The sequence below is a fragment of the Cricetulus griseus genome, chromosome 10 (genome assembly GCF_003668045.3).
Source record: "Cricetulus griseus strain 17A/GY chromosome 10, alternate assembly CriGri-PICRH-1.0, whole genome shotgun sequence".
In the NCBI taxonomy this organism is placed as follows: Eukaryota; Metazoa; Chordata; class Mammalia; order Rodentia; family Cricetidae; genus Cricetulus; species Cricetulus griseus.
In genome coordinates this window covers 17,384,500-17,403,833 of record NC_048603.1, presented here as the reverse complement: position 1 = coordinate 17,403,833, position 19,334 = coordinate 17,384,500, and the positions used below count along the sequence as shown (strand labels likewise).

At 39.7% G+C, this 19,334-nt stretch overlaps 1 protein-coding gene across 3 annotated transcripts in view; it reads left to right on the top strand.

Annotated features, from left to right (window-relative positions):
* Cpq (carboxypeptidase Q) overlaps positions 1-19,334 on the top strand; it is a 369,164-nt gene that overhangs the window by 106,001 nt on the left and 243,829 nt on the right. For all 3 annotated transcript variants that reach the window (XM_035449658.1, XM_027431533.2, XM_027431536.2), the window contains exon 3: positions 10,180-10,387. In XM_035449658.1, coding sequence (XP_035305549.1) covers positions 10,180-10,387 — 208 coding nt within the window. The remainder of the gene's footprint in view (positions 1-10,179; positions 10,388-19,334) is intronic.

The window sequence follows — 19,334 nt, the reverse complement described above, 5'->3', positions numbered from 1 at the left end:
AATCTTTGGCCACCTGTTTTCTTGCCTATTAAAAGGGCTGGATGTTCCTCCTTTTTTTCTGTCTCCTTCCTTTTTAATGGTTTGTCTCACAAGGTATGGGTAATGCCCTTGTAGTGTCTGTATAAGATTAACATAGTAGTTGAATTTGAATTTGTATACCTCAGGTCAAAACGATTTTATAAAATGGCATCTAGGAAACTGATACATATGGGTCTCATATTTATGTCATCTCTAGAGTGCTGAATCTCCTTTATGTGTTAAACTTCATTAACGTGAATCATGATGTTGAATAGGTTTCCTCTGATTTGAGGCAGAAGTTCTGCTTTAGTGCAGATTTTTTCCATACGGTTTTACTTGTCTAAAGAGGGCACAGGACACTCAAAAGTTTGAAATGTTGTTAAAGAAAACACCCATTTGGGAAGACTGAGTTGTCATAGCTATTTTGTTTTCTCTGACACAGCACTATGATAACATTATTCTCTACCTGTTACAAACACAAGTATAATAGTACCTGCCACTTTTGCCCTTGGTTTGTAAAGATGGAATTCAGAGGAAAACTGCATTTGGAGATGAAGTACTAAAGCATGTTGAAAGTGCACAGAATTATTTAACAGTATAGCACAGTTACTTATTTCTGTTAGAGTGATGTCTGGATGCTTAGCTAAGGGAGGTTTCCTAGGCTGTGTTTTAATGATTTCTAGAGACTGGCTGCTCTTTAAATTCTTTGTTGTATGAGGCTACATGTTTTAAATTACCAATGCTTGCTAAATTCTTTGTATGTTTTTATTTTCTACTATTCAGTGCCAAGCATTCTATCAATTTGATGTGTAATAAGAGGAAGGACACAGTCCTCTAATTTTCACTGAATTATCTTTCCTAGCTATCGATTCAGTCAGTCTGTGTCTTATACAGTAGCCATAGATTGCAAAGTGCTCTACTAGAAATTTCAAATTTAGAGTTTCTGTATTAGTCAGTTCTTAATAACATTAGGATAACTGCCACCCTCTGTAGACAGGCCTTTCTTTGGATCACCAGCTCCTGAATAATGACATGGAGACTTCTTGTTAAGTATAAATGCTTGGCCTTAGCTTAGGCTTGTTCCCAACCAGCTCTTAAAACTTAAATTTACCTGTTTATATTAATCTACATTATGCCATGTGGGTAGTTACTTTTCCTTGTTACTTTACATATGACTTCAGCATTTAGCTGGTGATTTCCCCATATCTCAGATTCTTCCCAGAGTTCTCATATCTGCTTGGAAGTCCCACCTATCCTCCCTTGTACACCCAGCTCTTTATTAAATCAATTAGAAGGTGCTTTAAGCACACACACACACACACACACACACACACACACACACACACACACACACACACATATATATATCAGCTGGCAATTGACGGTTCCTTTTTTCCTGCTTCAGATAATTTTAATGCCAGGACCTTAGGTGAAGGAACAGCTTCCATCTGGGACCTGCCATTCCTGTTGCTGAGAGCATTAAGTTCCTGGGAAGATGTAGCCAAATCTTGTAACAGTTCTTGAAGACCCCACTTAGCTGTGGACATAAGTTATGCCCATTCACATTCCAGTAGCCCAGACCAAGTTGTGTGGCCAAGGACAGAATCAGGTAGCTGTTGTGAATGTATTACTTTTACCGGATGACACGAGGGAGAAGAAATGACAGAATGCTTCTATAAATATGTTTCTGGGTATGGACCTGCTCTGAAGATCCTACAAAAAGTCCTTCCCCTGCTTCTCTTACAGTCCCCATCACTGCCTCTGACCTCTTGGGGTCAAGTAAAGCCATGGAACATGCTGAGCTTTTCTACAGCCTGATGTGGAACCTCTGTAACATGCTCCCTCAGTTATCGGCTTAGTGACAGTTAGAGGTGACTGATGGGACAGTAGATAGCATTGCTCTTATCTAAGTTGGTTCAGTATTTTCAGAGGTAATATTCATTCTTGTAAAATCATTTTGTTGGCTATGAGAAATTTTAAGCAAATCAGAAGACAGTTGTTTTCACCTAGTAAGTCTACCCTTACCATTTTGAAGTGCTTTATCACAAATGGAAATTTTGTCCCTTGTTTCATGCTCATGAGAAGTTTATTTATCTTTTTTTTTTTAGACTTTATGGAAGAGGTTTTTTTTCATGAGAAGTTTAATGAACCTAGTCTTACTGCGCGTCCCCTCTTGCAGTCTAGGGAAAGCTGAACTGCTTATTTAGGATCAGAAAGCTAGTGAGCTCTATCATCAGCTTTGCAGCTAGGGTTGCAGTGATGCCTTGTGTAAATCTTGATGACAGAATAAAGTATTAAAAGAAGAATATTATTAAGAAATTATGTAATAGTATGGTATTTGTTTTGCTAAAACAGTGGTTCTCAACCTGTGGATTTTGACCCTTTGGGGATGGTATATCAGATATCCTGGATATCAGATATTTACATTTTTCATAGTAGTAGCAAAATTATAGTTAAGAAGTAGCAATGAAATAATATTATGGTTGGGGCTCACTACAACACGAGGAACTGTATTAAAGGGTCACAGTGTTAGGAAGGTTGAGGGCCACTAAAATATTCTTTGAAAATTTTAAACAATGTTTCCTCGTTTTAAATGAATGATTACTAAATTTTATTTACCACAGTTTCCCCCAAGAAAACTATCATTGTGCAGAACGTACAGAGTACAGTGCAGTCTATGCTGTGCAAATATCAGACGGACTGGTACCCATCACCACTGCTAGTGTTCCTCTAGGCTATTGCTAAAAATGGTCCATTAGGCTGCATCCTGCTGATATCAACTGGTCTAAGATGTGGCCATCTCGTACTCTCAGAATATGGCAAAAATACCTTAACCTACCATGTACATCTTTCCTTCCCTTCTTTTAAACCTTCCATCATACTAAACTTAGAGTTACCTTGAAAATGAGTCTGACCTTCCTGAATTCCTTCTCCCCCGCCAGGCTCCTTAATAGAGTGACAAAAATCCTATCTAACTTACCAACTTCTCTGGTGTTATTCCCTTTCTCACACTCTTCCGTTTCTCTGCCAACATCTCCCAGTAACTAGAACTCATATGTCAGATTCCATCTTTCTATACCAGCTGGCTATGACCATGAACCTTAACACCTAGTGGCTTTATTCTACCTGGTCAGAACTCAGCTCTGCATACCAGCCATCAGTAGGGCTGTTGGTTGTGATTGTCTGCCTTAAATAGAACTTGGGGCTCCTCATTTTAAATGATGAGAAGGTAAGCTTTTGATGAAAACCCTCACTCAGCCCCACTAGTCTCTTTTACATGGAGATGCCAGCGAGTGGTTGGAAAGAACCTGATTGTGTCAACCATATTTCAAAGAAACCAAATTGGAAAAGAAAAAACTTTGTGTTTTAGGAGATAGTCACTGTAGTAATGCTAGTGGAATCATGATATTCCAAAGCTTGATTACTGGGAGGGGTGGCACTTGCCTTTCATCCCAGCTCTCGGGAGGCAGAGGCAGGTGGATCTCTGTGAGTTCGAGGCCAACCTGGTCTACAGAGTCCAGGACAGGTTCCAAAGCTACACAGAGAAAGCACAAAGAAACAAAACAAAACCAAAATAAAAACAAAACAACCCCCCCCCCAAAAAACAAAGCTTAATTACTTCCTCAATTGCCACAGTGATCATAGGGCAGTTTAGATTTGAAAATCCTCAGGTTTCTAAGAGCTGGTCTGTGCTCTCTGCTTGCAGATTTTCATGTTGCTGTGGTGGCCCCTGTAAAGCCTGTACTTTTCATGTCAAGTTTAACCATTGGTCATGCAGTAGGCATGCTCCATTGAACAATACAAGTTTTCTGGAAACTTGACTTTTTGCTTGCAGCTTCTCCTTGGTGCTGGTGTGTCAAGACAACACACACAGGCAACAGTTACCTCTCTACAGACAATGATGGTTTACTTTGCTATTGATTGTAATGCAGCTGGGTCCATCCTCTCTTGCAAGGTTTAATTTGAATCTGATCTGAGTGGAGGGGTTGGAGAGGATGGGCCACTAATGGGTCAGATAACTTCTTACCCCATTCAGAGTTGCCCTTTACCCTGTATTCTTCCAACTTTCTCTCAAACAAATGGTTGAGTCATACTTAAAAATATCTTCAAAGAGGCTGTTTTCTTTCTCTTCCTAAGGATGAGAATGGGGGGGGGGGCGGATAAATACCTTGGTATTATCAAAAGGTTATATGTATATTAGCTGTAAATGAATGCACAGTGCTAGGCAAAAAGTGGATCATTTTATTCATTTTTTAACCCTCTTTTATTCTTTATCTGAGAATGTGCTTTCAGACATTTTCAAGCAACTGGAACTGTTTCAAGCCCTCATAGTTTCTTATAGGAATCTAAACAAATTCTTCCTTTCTGATTTGTGCTGATTTTGAGAAGTTTTAATTTATATTTTCACTTATCTGGCACTTGTTGTTAACTCTAAATTTATTGTTATTTTAAAATTATTGTTAACTCTCTTTTCTGAATTCTATATTCCTAAGTGTAAAATCTTCCTGTGTTCCTAATGTCCAGGATGAAATCTTGACTTGGTAGAAGGGCTATAACTTGTTATTTTGAATCTTTAAGGCTTCTTCTTCCTGGTAAAGTGGGTTACAAAACCATATAGTTTGTAAGCAAAAGACACCAGAAAGGATTGCTCTGATGTGCTTCTGTCTGTCTTGCTATAAAATTTCAGGTCCCTTACCCCCTTTAGGCTGAACGCTGTTTGGTAGAACAACTATTTTCCTGTTTTCCATAACTATGATCTCAAGAAAGGCCACCCATTCCAGGGACCTACTTATCTTAGATGGTCACCCAGTGGGAGCTGACATAGTAAGGGTAAAAAGCTAGATTTCCCTTTGGGTAGGGTTGGCTGAACTATTTCCTGTTTATGGGTAAGCCTTCCAAAATCAGAACCAATTTTGTAAAACAAATAGCATTGAGTCACTTGCCCTGAGGCCTAGAGACATAGTTTTCTGTCTGTAGTCTTTTGGTGTAATGGTAAAAACTATTATAAAACACAATTGCCTTGGTTTTCTTTCTTTCTTTCTTTCTTTTTTTTTTTGGTATGGAGAACAGGTCAGTCAGTGTCTATTTCCTCATAGAACAGCTGGCACTAGCCAATGCCACAGTGGTCATCGTTCTGTTTTGCAGGGAGACTGCCACAACAGTCATAGATAGGGTAAATGGCTTAGAAATTTTGAATTGGAAAATAAAGTTTGAAAATAAAAAATGAACCTGAGAATTTTTGTAATCTTTATGACATAATAGGTGGTAAATAAAAACTCAGAGACAGATCTGGGGTTCAAGCTGCAAGCCGAAGATCAGAGAAGCAAAGCAACCAGCTACTAGCTCTTACCTCTGCCTCAGACTGTAAGGGTTGATCCTGTCTCCAGGAGCTCTCATCCAAGCCTCAGATTGCTGCCTTTGGGTAGCCTTGGACTCACAGAGAAATCCATCTACCTCTGTCCTGGGATTAAAGGTGTGTGTTAGGACAGCCCAGCTTCTAGTGTGGCTGGTTTTGCATTCTGAGACTTCAGGTAGTCTTTATTAAATCATAAATATATCATGACAGTAAACAAGGGGTTACTCTGGATATTTTTGTCTTCATTTCTACAGTCTCTATGGAAATTAATGACCATAATCCTTTTCATTATTCTTAACAAAGTCTTGACCTAGAGCAGTGGTTCTCAACCTGTGGGTCATGACCCCTTTGGGGGCCACGCAGCCCTTTTGTAAGAGTCACCTAAGACCATCAGAAAACACAGATATTTGCATTAGGATTTATAGCAAAATTACAGTTATGAAATAGCAACAAAAGTAATTTTATTGTTGGGGTCACCACAACATGGGAAACTGTGTTAAAGGGTTGCAGCATTAGGAAGGCTCAGAACCACTGCTCTGGAGTAAGCTCCCTTCCATATCAACAGCCCAGGCCTTAATACAATACAACAGGCCCCAGGTTATGAGTAAGAGCCTGAAAAATAGCTGATGACAACTTTGGCAAACCTTATATAGTTTTTTTTTCTTTTTCCTTTTTATTCCTCTTTAAAAAACAAAAGCTCCAAACTTTTATTTCCATATATTTTACATTTATTATAGAACATAGCAATACAGTTAACAGGAAGTGTGTGACCTGGGGATGCAAATGACCAAAAATTCAAATTTCAGCTTTAATACTAACTTGCTATATAAACTTAACTCTTTACACTTCAGTGTCCTCATAAAAAACTACTCCATAGAGTTGTGGGCATTAGAATAACCGGTATGCACTCAAATATAGACTTCAGTATTAGCACTTGCTCTGAAATACAGAAATATGGAAGGTCCTTGGAAAAATGCATTTGTGGGCCATTATATTTTGTTTCATTTATTCAGTGTTGTATATTCAGTGTGTGTGTGTGTGAGAGAGAGCGAGAGAGAGAGAGATAGAGAGAGAGAGAGACAGAGAGAGATGTTTGAGTCCTATTTTACATTTGTATAACATTAATGACAAAAACAGACAAAAATTTTACCTCCCATGTACCTCGTATTATCACAATGAATGCAATTAGATTTTGTTAAGGGCTGTGGCAAAAATTAAGGATGTTAAGTAGACTAAGAAGTTAGAAATAGGATGCAGTTATGAGTATGAATTTCACAGCAGGCCTTATTGTGGACATTAATCCTGTTCTTAGAGGCTTTTGTGAACAGCCTTGTAGAACGGGAGGGTGGAGAGAGGAGGGACAAGAGCTGCTAGTCATATCACAGCGTGAGTATTTTCCTTGGTGTAGCATGAAGGGAGAAGTTTTCCAGATGGTCTCATTTTACTTCAAACAATTTGAGGAAACTTCTTCCCACGATGTGTGGTGTTGTGTACACACACCGCCTTCCCAAATGTGGCTGCTGAGTACTGTCACCTGGTCTGTGACCTCTGGAGGAGGTCACAATCATGACTCACATTTGTTACGGGATTGTCATTAGCAAGTCCCTGGGGGCCAGCAGAAATGGGCTCAGCTATGGGCTCTTCTTACTGGCTTGAGCTGTAGCAACTGAGAGTTCTACCCCCGTGTGGTTATTTCAATGTAAATATACATCAATTATCACCAAACACCATTAAGAATTTTGTTTCTCTGTCACAATAGTTGTATTCTGTGTGCTGAGTGGCCGTGTATGGCTATGGTGTCAGCTCTAGGGTAGAGCATCTCTGTCACTGAAGGAAATTCTCTCAGCGTTTGTTGTTTTGACTGTTTCTGCTTCTGATTATTATTATTTTTTTCTGAGGCACTGCTATCAGAATTAGCTCTTTCTTGTCCTTTTGATTTGTTCCAGTGCTAGCTGTAGAATTTTATGTAAAGGAAGGATATTTAGGCCAGTGTTCTTTTGTTCTAGAATCTGAGTTCTCATACCTGGAATTCATGTTAATATTCAGACTGCCCCAGAGTGTCTTTGATGAGTTATTGATTTGTAGATGTGTGCTGGGTGAGTGGCATGAGAATGGATTCCTGGGTGACCATGGAAGGACTATCAGATTTTGTAGGTCAAGTTAGAATGATATCTTATTTGGAACAGTTTTAATCAAGGGACACACAGCGACCAACTACGTTCACATACTACCAGACACTGTTAGTTCCCCAAGATGAACATGGCCCTAAATCCCAAAGGGACCATCTTTGGGTCCCAAAGAGTAGAGAGAGCCCCCAAAAGAGTTTCATTTGTCTCTCACACTGCTATACATAAGGTACCCTGAAAGTCTGGAGGAGCTTTATTAGCTGTGAGTGAGAAGATAGGACAGAAAACACCAGGGCAGTAAATGCTTTTTAAAAGCAGTAATTCTCAACAGGATCCTGGTGGATAAGTGATTTGTTCTGATGATGAAGCTGGGAGAATGGGGTCCATAAGACATGATGTACAAGAGTATGAGTAAAAACACCATGAGCAAAGTTAGCAGGGAAAGAGTGAGGACATTAAGGTCAGTACTAATGAAGTCTAAAGTAAAAACAAACTTGTCTATAGAGATAGACAGTCTTGGAATGACAGGCTGAAAGGGGAGTGGTTTGATGTAGGATTTCAGAAGCAAAGCAGCAGTAGACAGATCTGGCTCCTCAGTGGTTAATGCAGCAAAGCTGGAAACTCTGTGGAGTTTTGAGTGAGCTGAGCCAGAGGCTGAGATGCCAGTATCGGTGCAAGTGTTGGGAAGGCAGGGTTTATAAAGTCTAAAATACAGGTAATGAGGACATGACATGAGAGCTAACAGGGTGAGGCAGGAGACTCGGGCTCAATCAGTGTTGATTTCTAAGAGACAAAAATATCAGTGTTTTGAATATTGATTGGGTGATGGGATGAAAGAGACAAATGAATCAGAGAGGACTCCACTTTCAGGGAAGTATGTTCATTCAAACTCTTCTTCCAAGTCTGCAGGGCTGGGCTTTGACCTGTAGATGTTACAAATGATTTATATTGGCTTCCGAACTGTTGAGTTTGCTTTATGCCTCTTCAAGTCTCCATTCTGTCATGTATCAAAGGAAATTTAGTTCATAGTAAGGAAATGCCCTTCTATTAATGTAAATTTGAAAATTTGTAGAAATTTAGCTTCATTTCTAGTAGTTTTAATCCAGATACCAAAATTACCCCCTTGTTTGGACATCATATTGGATTGAACCATTGAACCTTTAATTAATGAAGAAAGGCTGAAAGCCATCTGCAAAATTACTGTATAATACTAACATTAACATTGGTCAAATTTCAAGGTTCTAGGTTTCAGAATATCAGAATTTGCCCACCAGAATGCTAGTTGATATTTTCAATGCATACTTATTATGTGGAAAGCTGATGGCTTCCTTCCTTTTGTAAACTGTGTATTGCTTCTTTTTGATTGTAAATTCAGTTCTAAGTTGTTTGTTGATAAATGCTTATAAATTTGTAACTAGTCACAGCCCTAATGTTTCATATGGTGGGATCTATATTAAAAGCAAGAATTTCCTAGTACCTGAGTGAATTGTCAAAGGATTTCCCAAGTGACAGTTACCATTATAATGGCATCTTCTGTTAAACTTTCAAAATAAAACAACCCCTCCCAAAGAACCCAACACCCTAATTCTCAAGTTTGTATTCTTGAGAATACATGTATTTAATAATTGCATGGCTAAAGCCATACAATAATAGATGTCAGGCCTTAAATTCAATTGCCAGAATACACAAAAAGGAAACCAGAATAGATGTATTTTAGTTAGACTTAGTGACTGCATCTGTCCTCTGTTTGTATGTATGTGGGTGTGTGTATGTCTGAGTATATATGTATGATTATGTGTTTGTGTGTATGTGCATGTGTGGGTGCATTGTATTTGTGTATGACTGTGTGTGTGTGTAGGTGTGTGTGTGTGTGTGTGTGTGTCTGTATGTCTATGCTGAAGTGTTTGCATGAATACTTGGAAGACAGAAACACCCTTCCTTTAATCAGAAAGGTATGGTGACATGGGAAAGTGGTATAAGGAAATGGGCACATCTGACCAAAACAGAAGGATTTCAGGGCATTTATACATGTTCTGCATTTTTTATTTGAAGAATAGTAGTGTATTTTTGGTGGTAAGTTATTGTAAGTTGAGAAGCCCAGGAAGTTTCCACATCCTTTTGCAGTGTTTTTATCGAAAGAAGAAAAGAAAACCAGTAGACTTTTCATTTCTCTCAGGAGGAGACATTGCTTGTTAAAAGTTGGGTTTATAAAAAAGCGTTCTCTTCTAACAGTGTTTCTCCTAGGTTGCTAGCCTTTGCTGCCACTGAGAGTTGTTTAATAACATCTCAAATTAGCTTCTTCAAGGGCTAAATGCGTGTTTCATTAACACTACGATTTCTGAAATGCAGTTTTAAAAATAAATAACATCCTCTGATAAAATACATGATTTCTTAGGAAAGGGGGAAAGGCATCTTTTCAAGCAATTTGTGATTTAATGCTAGCTGGTACAATGAGTTGAAAAACCTTGAGTAGCACGCCATATTATTTTGCATGTCTTGACTCTGTTGGACAGATGACTAACTCTGCAGTCTTGCTTCCATGGTAACTAGCTCTCAAACTTCAATCTTCTATGTTCAGTTTGCCAGATGTAGCCAACAGAACATATGTGACCTTTTGTATGCCAATTCCGCCTAGCTGATGGGAAATCATGAGTTAATTGTTTGACTCTTATTTTCTAGGCATTACAGCAGAAGTACTGGTGGTGACCTCTTTTGATGAACTCCAGAGAAGGGCATCAGAGGCAAGAGGGAAGATCATTGTTTATAACCAGCCTTACATCAGCTATGGGATGACAGTACAATACCGTGTGCATGGAGCCGTGGAAGCTGCCAAGGTTGGGGCTGTGGCATCCCTCATTCGATCTGTAGCTTCCTTTTCCATCTACAGGTGAGTTGTGTTGTTTGTTTGAAATATCTTCAAAAATTAGTTTCCTATGAATAAAAATGCATTATGAAATAAAGCAAACCTTCCAAAAGAAAACACTGATAGTGCATGGAGTCCCCCGCCCCCCCCAGTTCCACATTTGGTAATTTGACTGGGATATCTTCCTTGGTCCTTTGGGATTCCCAGCGTCACTTGTGAATTCTTCTGAAAGGTTTCCACATTTAAAACGATCCCATAACATTCTTTCTATAATTAACACAGAACATATTTTATTGGAGCGAGAACTGAGTTCATGTCTGTGTTTCATCCAAGATTCCTAATGACTGCAGCAGAGGCCAGGTTGTTTTCCATGTTGCTACAGAATTGAAATAAGAACAGAGTGGATGGCATGATAAGGCATGTCTGTTGTGTCATAGAAAGAGCTTGGGGACTAGAGGACCTATCTGAACAACTGTGTGAATGGATTATATGTTTATTTACCATGTCTGGCTCTGTAATTTTCCTGTACAGACAAATAAATGATTATAGGTACACAAAATGATCTTTAAGCCTAAATGAAGTAAACTTATGAAGAATACTTGTTTACCTGTAGATGTCTATATAAAGAAATGTTTGATGGTGTTGTCTGAGGACAATAGAAGGCTTGTGTTCTCTGGAACCCTGTTGAGGTAAAGGCAAAGTACTTATTGTTGCTAGAGTTTCTTTCCAGCCATCTGAAGCCATTTAGCCCCAAATGAACACATGGACACTATATTAGTTATAAAACTGCTGTCTGATGGATAGGACTTTTATATTGGCTACTTCTCTCTTAATTATTAACCCATAACTATTAATCTATGTATTTTCACGTGGTCTTGACTTACCAGAGAATGCCTGGACCTGTTACTCCTTTGGTGGCTACATGGCATCTCCTCTCGGTGCCTCTCTCTGCCTCCTTACTCCTTCCTCTCATAGCCCCACCTATATTTCTTGCCTGGCTAGCAACCAATCAGTTTTATTCATCAACCAATAAGAGAAACATATATACAGAAGGAAAACACCCATCAACTTATTTATTTTGTGTTACTTTAGAAATATTGTGGATTGTTGTGAGCTGCCTTGTGAGCACTGGGAACCAAACCCTTGCCATCTATATGAGCATATGTGTCCAATCTTGGCTTGAACTCTTAAGCCTGAAGGATTCCCCTGCCTAAGTCTCCAGAGTGAGTGAAAATAACAGCATATACCCATTGTCCCAGGCCAAGGCGCATCACTGCATCTTAGTCCTAGAAAGAAATTCAGGACTGCAATGGATAAAAGTTTAAAAACTGACATGTGCCTATTTGGCCAAGTTTAATAGCTGTATATAGTGCTGTCAAACACTCATAGAAATACAATAAAATAAATACTTTAGAAAAGCAGATAAAAGAAGCACCACATTAATGTAGGCCAGTCTGAGTTGTCAAAAAATGCAAAAGTAATTGCAAATAGGGTTTATTCAGGTCCCGGAACTGGACTTTCTGTTTCTATTATAAAGGAAAACTATATTCTTCATAACTGCTATTAGGAGCTGAAGACACAGCTGGTTGGCCTTAATTAGAACTCTTCACCCCCTAAAATAAACCCAGCAGCTGGGATGTGCAGTCAGGAACAGTTGTACAGAGTACAAAGTGAAGGATGGAGACTTTTTTATTTTATAGGGATAAGATATCTTCTCTGGGTAGCATGATAGTACAGGTTAAGAATCACCCACTAGGAGTTCTGTGAGAGAAGTCCTAGTTACACCATTGTCACAAAACTAAAAATAGTATTCTTTGTCAAGTCTTTAAAGGTTCCAAGACTGGTGAAATAATGTTAGATCATACCCTTTCCGATGGTTAATCTCCCCAGGAGAGAAACCCAAAAGCAGCTAGCTTACTTCCCAGACTGCCTCAGCTATTCCTTGGAATAACACACTCAGCAAAGCTGTGGTCATTTGCCATGATTTCACTGGTCATGAGGCATAAATTAGGGAATGAGTTTGTTGCTGTATGAAACTGGAAAATAGCCAACAATCTTGAAGAATGCCATCACAAGACTAACACATTCCCAGATGACTTAATGCTCAGTCATCAAACCAGGGCTCATTGGCCTGTTTTTTATTTGTTTATTTTTGTTGTTTGCTTTTTCCCTCAGCATAATAGAGACATCTGGAAACATAGGCTACATCCTGGAAGTGAGAATTACTCAGCACGGGCCTTCAGGATGTTAGCTTCAAAAGCTTGGGATCAGCAACTTTTGCTGTGTAAAAGCAACTTTTTCTTCATGTGTCTACATCTGGGCTTTTATAGCCAACATTTTGCTGGTTTGTTAGTGCTGTAACTCCATTTCCGCATCACAATGGATTAATATATTGGCCATGACATATTATCTTTGAGTGGCTTCACGCATGTCATGCTGCTTCAACCTGAAGGACCATGCAGATGGGACATTATTTTTCCCATTTCTAGGTAGGAAAGTAAACATTCCGGGAATTGGATGTATTAGCATATTGAATTCTTTCATCCTGAAAAGTAAAAAAAAAAAAAAAAAAATCAAGACTAAGCAAAATCTCTTTGTTCTCTCATAGGTTGTTTTAAAACCTGGTTTCTGTAAGGCATATTTTATATTTCTGTGATTCTTCATCATTCACCACAGATTCTTTAGTGGGGCTTTTGTGAGTCCGAAGAAGGAACTTGTTAAAGTCACAAATAGGTCTCAGTTTCTCAAATACACTGGATTTTAGGACTTCTTTTTCAAATATACCTCTCCCTATGTCCCTCTGCCCTCCAATGTCCCTCCCTCTCTCCATGCCCCTACCTTTCCCTATGTCCCTCCCTCTCTCCATGCCCCTACCTTTCCCTATGTCCCTCCCTCTTCCTACGTCACCTTTCCCCCCAGGGTCCTCCCTGCTCCATCCCTTATCCTCTCTATAGCCCTCTCTTCCCCATTTTCTCCCTCCCATCATCCCCTCTCCCTGTGTCCGTCCAGCTCTCCCCTATGCTGCCCTTTTCTACTGCCCATTTCCACCCTTATGTCATTCCATGCCCCGCCCCTGCCCTATTTCTTTGGCAGCTGACTAAGAAGGTCCTACCTAACTAAGCATTCTCCATAAATTCTCTATAAATGTTCTGCCATGAGCTCAAGGCTCATGTATCCACCCACCTGTTGATTCTTCTCTTGGGTGTTCTAGGTTGATGCCCATTTCAGTGTTTGCAAAACCCCAACTTTTTCATGGTTATGCATGTGTAGGTCTAGATAGAGCATGTCACCGCCACTCACATTCTATTGGTCAGCATGCCAGCACATGAAGGCTAAGAAATATGATTTATCTTCATGTCGAAGGAAAATGAATTTGCTGAAAAACTTTTCAGTTTTCCCAGATGCCTGATTATACAACATGCTTTAAGTTCCAAAAAGACCTTGATTTTACACACACACACACACACACACACACACACACACACACACACACACACACACACACAATGGGGGGGGCGTTGGAGTATTTAAAATCTATTTATAGCACCCAGCATAACATTTGATGCACAGTAGAATTCTGCAAATGGCTATTGAAGAGATGAACTTGTTGGAGATTGTAGAATAAATCATGACAGATATGATAATGAACCAGGTGACTCAGTTCCTAGCGTCCACTGACCATACCATATACAGTCTTCATAGTAAGCTTAGAATATCTTGGCTTTTTTTTTTTTTGAACACTCTGTTTTGCATTGGAAAGAAAGTATCCAAATATCCAAATTACAAATACATTTTCTAAAAGAAAAAGTAGTTGTGAACAATGGTGTTTTCAGTTGATAATTGGAAAACAAAAAGTTTCTCTCTGGTGAGGCTTTTCCCTGCAGCTCTATGACAGAGGGTGGCATTGGACTCCACTTAGGAATATAGCAGAAACTAGCATTGCAATTCATCGACGGTTGCCCTTATGCTTAGAGTCCTCACAGGACAGTTTCAGTCGGCCACCTTGATAACAACAGTCTTTAGTGTAACCCCTAACACCAGCAGCTGTTTTGGCCGAGCACACATCTATGAGATGCCCTGAGAAGACAGCCTGTTGCTGGCTGACAGCATCACCTCCAGGCTCTCATTATTTTTCTGAGTTGCGTGATCGAGGGCTTCTGTGATCAACATTTACTTCAAAGAGGAGAGTTTTCATTTTATTGATGCTTTTGTAATGATCTGACCTTTCACTCACCATTGAGCATTAGCTTATGAGAGCTTTTTAATTCTTCTGAATGTTAAATGTCTCTTACTTCTAAAATGAGAAAATATTTTAATCATAAATATAATTAATTATAGAGAAGTTCTTTAGAGTAAAGCAGCTTTATGGAACTATTTGTCTTAGGGTTGCTTCTAAAATTTACCACATTTTAATCAAACATTTACTGAGAAACTCCCAGAAATTTCTTAGGCACGAATGGTGATTAAGATTTGTTAGACCACTTTGCACAGGGTCAAAAAAAAAAAAAAAAAAAAAAGATTGGTTAGACCAAATGACCTGAACATCAAGGAACTCTTGCTTCCCAGACTGATATCTGGGATACCAGCATGGGACTGATCCAGACCCCCAGGAACATGGATTTCAGTGAGGAAACCTCAGAAATCTACAGGACCTGCTGTAGTAGTTCAGTACTTATCCTTAGCAGAGGTGTGGACTTTGGGAGCCTATTCCACATAGAGAAATACTCCCTGAGCCAAGACACACGGGGGCAGAGCTAGGCCCTATCCCAAAGGATACAATAGACTCTGATGACACATAAGGAAGGCCCCATCATCCAGGGGGAGCAGAAAGGATATGTGATAGGTAGAGTTTTAGTTGGGGGGTGTCGTAGGGGAGGACGGGAGGGAGAAGGGAACTGGGATTGACATGTAAATCAATCTTGTTTCTAATTCCAATTTTTAAAAAATCTGCAAAAGAAAAGAGATTGGTTAGACCTCTCTCTCCCTTACCCCCTCTCTCTTTCGTGTGTGTGTGTGTGTGTGTGTGTGTGTGTGTGTGTGTGTGTATGTGTGTGTGTATGTGATTGCATGCACGCACGCACACACACAGGTGCACAGACATATGTGTGCACATGCTTATGGACATTAGACGCAGCCTCTAGTGTTGTACGTTGGGTACTAATCCTCATGTAGGCACCATCTACTTTAGATGGCAATCAGGGTCTTTCTTTCATTAGCTTGAAATGTCCCAAAAGGGCTGGGATGGATGGCCAGGAAGTCTCAGGAACCCATTTGTCTTTTCCTCCCAGCCCTGAGATCATAGTATGTGCCTTCATGCCTGGAGTTTTTGTTTTGTTTTGTTTTGTTTTTTGTTTTGTTTTAATGTAACCAACACAAGCATTTTAGTGTCAGAACTATCATCTAAGCCTTAGTCACGGTTGTTCCTTCAGAAATATTCTATCTAGGCAGCAGATAGACCCAGATGATCAGTCAAATGGATTTTATATGTAGCGTGAAATGTATGGTTAGGGAAAAGGATGGAGGAAGACAATGACCACAGACTGAATTCTAGGGCGATATTGTGCTAAGGCTCTCTAAAGGTTTAATTGTTTTAATTAGTTCTTTATGGGACTCATTAGAAGTAGAAACTAGTGTCTGTACTTTAGAAGTTCAGAGTAATTAAATGGCTTATCAAGTTACACACAGCTTGGGAAGAACTGGATTCAAACTCATATCCTTTTGGTCTGAATTCTGTGTTCATTATATTCATCAATCTAACGCTATTGGAGTCCAGAGGAGATAACAGAAATCTGGGTCGCACTTCACTGGACATGTACCCTTGCTGCGTAATTGATAAGAAGGTATAAAGGCATTCTATGTAAGATCAAGGCAAAAAATTGGAGTGTGCGATGTATTTGGGTGATATTCAAGTGGACCAGTTTAGCTAGAGTCAAGTCTACTCAGGGATCAGAGAAATCTAAGTTTGGGGTGAGCAGAAGAGATGAGATTTGGAGAACCCAGGGTGTTCAGTTTAATGCAGAGGGAATGGAGAAGCATTGAGTATGTTGGCACTTCCTTCCCTGTTCCTTTGACAATATCAGCAACTTTCTGAAATATATAACTTTAGGCTCCACCTGAGGGTCATTAAACGGTAAAGCCTAGGGTTGGGGTCCAGCAAGTGGCTTGAGAAGTGCTCCAGGCTTCTGATGCACATTAACATTTAAATATTAACCTGCATGTGTGCATTGCCTTCTTGGAGAAGGAGTGTTAGGGTGTCCTAACAGTACCGAGTAAAAGACATCATACATGATGGGGAGGGGATAACAAGATACTATGAAAAAAATTCAGATCCAAACTTGATAGCCAGTTATTCCTGAGGTGGAAGTAGTAGGAGTCAAGGTTGAAATGCTGTGAGATCAGTCTATACTCAGGTCAATTAAGAATGTTTTTAAAAATCATGTTTTACATTACAATTGGGGTTTGTAGATTCTAAAGTCAAGTCAGATCTGTGGCATACCTGCAATAACACCTAAATCCTTTCTGACGGGGTATGTGTTCAAGGTGCCCAGTGTCAGTGCCCTTTTTTTCTTATATTTCTCTCATTGATTTTTACCTGGCTAGTGGCTATAGGTAGATGAGTCTGTGGTCTTTTCTCTAAGGATGCCAGCCTGGGAGAATACAATGTTACAGACATTAGAGGGAAACGACCACTTTTGAATTTTCAGACAGTTTGAGATGACTGTGAAACAGCCCCATTAATGTGATCTTTACATTTTATAAGAAAAGCACTAAAGTGTCTCAGCATCCCCATGTCCCTCTCATCCCTGTTTTGGATTACCCAGTGCAATTTAACATTCAAGGCTGGCTTCCTTGCAATGCAGTGCACTTTGGGACTTCTGCTTTCTTCTGCATGTGATCTCAAGAATGTAAAGTCATTTTTATATTAGCCCAGGTAAAATATAATTCAGGATGTGACTCTATTAATGCAAAATTGTTGTATTTCCATTGCCAAATATGTTCTTTTCCTAGTTATCTTCTCTATTGCCCTAGACAATAGCACAGACTATAAGTTTTAATCAGCTAAGGATGCAAAAGGCTCCCTATTTCATCGATGTGATAATTGTATGCCCACGTGGGGTAAGAATTCACTGAGACTGATCTGGGATGAGATACGGAGAGGCTTTGCTTCATAAATATGATATGCTTATGTTTGCATCACTTGCCCTTTCTGTGCTACAGTGGTTCTGAATCCCTGGATCACAACCCCTTTGGGGGGTTTGCATATCAGATATTTGCATTATGATTAATAACAGTAGCAAAATTACAGTTATGAAGTAGCAACAAAATTTTATGGCTGGAGATCAGTACAGTGTGAAGAACTGGATTAAATGGTCACAACACTAAAAGGTTGAGAGTCACTGGTGTTCTGTATTGATAGCCTGAGTGAGGAGAACAAGGGAGAGGAGCAATCAGGTTAACTTAACTAAGAGTTGATGAAACATTCAGCTGTGGCGAGAACTGAGGGAATCCAGGTGATGTTTGTGGAGTGTCAGCGAGAGAGAGAAAGCTATACCATCTGGCAAGAAAGATGTGAAAAAGTGTATAAATCAATCTCTATAATGATACTTAATTAATACAGAGTCGATAAATGACATAATTGGGCTACATCATAGAGTTAAATAGCTTCAAAGAGGGAGCTGATTAAAGCCATTACAATTTATAAAACATTCTTCATCTTAAGAAAGCGCCTTGATGAGATTTTTGTAATCAGGAGGCCAGCTTAAAGCATTCCGAGCAGAGGTGAAATGTCTTAAGAGCTCTATTTTGAAAGCCAGCTAGCTATTCTCGGGGACAGGAAAAAAAATGCTCACTTCTCCTGTTTTATGAAAAAAATTAATGCTTCATAATTCACATTTAGATCATTTTTTTTTATATCCTGGTGGTTTGGTTCTTCAGTGTGACCTTAGGATAATTAGCTACTGCGTTTGATTTAAATTGTTTTGAAATATGGTTGCTGCAGAGTAGGGTGGGCATATGCGCCTGCTGTTGAAAAACAAGGAAAAGCCACTCCAACTGAAGACAGACAACTGGGAGAACCTTGATCATGGGCTCTTTTTCCTCCCTCGCTTTGTTTTTGTTTAGTGCACTCTGAGACCCATAACAGATGTGCAGTAATCAAGTCCAGTGCCAACTCTCATCGCTTATTCAGGTGGAGGCCACTGTGCTCCCACGGGGGGAAAACAGAGAAGACCCACATAGAATCATACAGTTTTTCCCTCCCAGCACCTTCTTCTTTCTCCTGTTCTGTGGCTTTTGAAAGGTGTGCTCTTGTCTTTGTCCCAAACGGTCCTTCCTCTTTGCATGCAGGTCACTGCTTCATGTAACTTGACAGGCATCCTATCCATTTCATTTCAGAGAGTCTGCACGGTAGATCCTGTGTTTTGAGTGCTGGGGAGTCTGTTTAGCCACTTGAGAGATGTGCACCCTTGGCAACGTGTGAAGCTCCTTGTGCCTCAGTTCATCTACAAAATGCTACAGATAGAGTTTTGTGGAGGCGAAATAAAATAATGGTATTGCCTGGTAAATAGAAAGTTTTATTTTGTGTGTATGCTTGCTTGTGTGTTGGAGTAGGGATACTCGTGTACTTACAGGTGTGTGGAGGCCGGAGCACAAACTTCAGCTGTTGTTCCTCAGGTGCTATTCACCTTGTTTTATGAGACAGGGTCTCTCATCTGCCTAGAACTTTCCAAGCAGGCCAAGCTAGCTGGCCATTGAGCACTGTGCGTCTAGCTATGTCTGCTTCCCATACTTGGATCACTATGGCCAGGGAATCCAACTCAGATCCCCATGCAAGCACTGACTGAGCTGTCACCTGACTTGCATGGGTAATTTTAAACACAAAAAGATAGTATTGTTAAAGATAGTTTTGGTTACTATTGGTTGACTATAGTTAGTGAATGAAAGCAGAAGGAAAGGAGAGGAAAGAAAAATG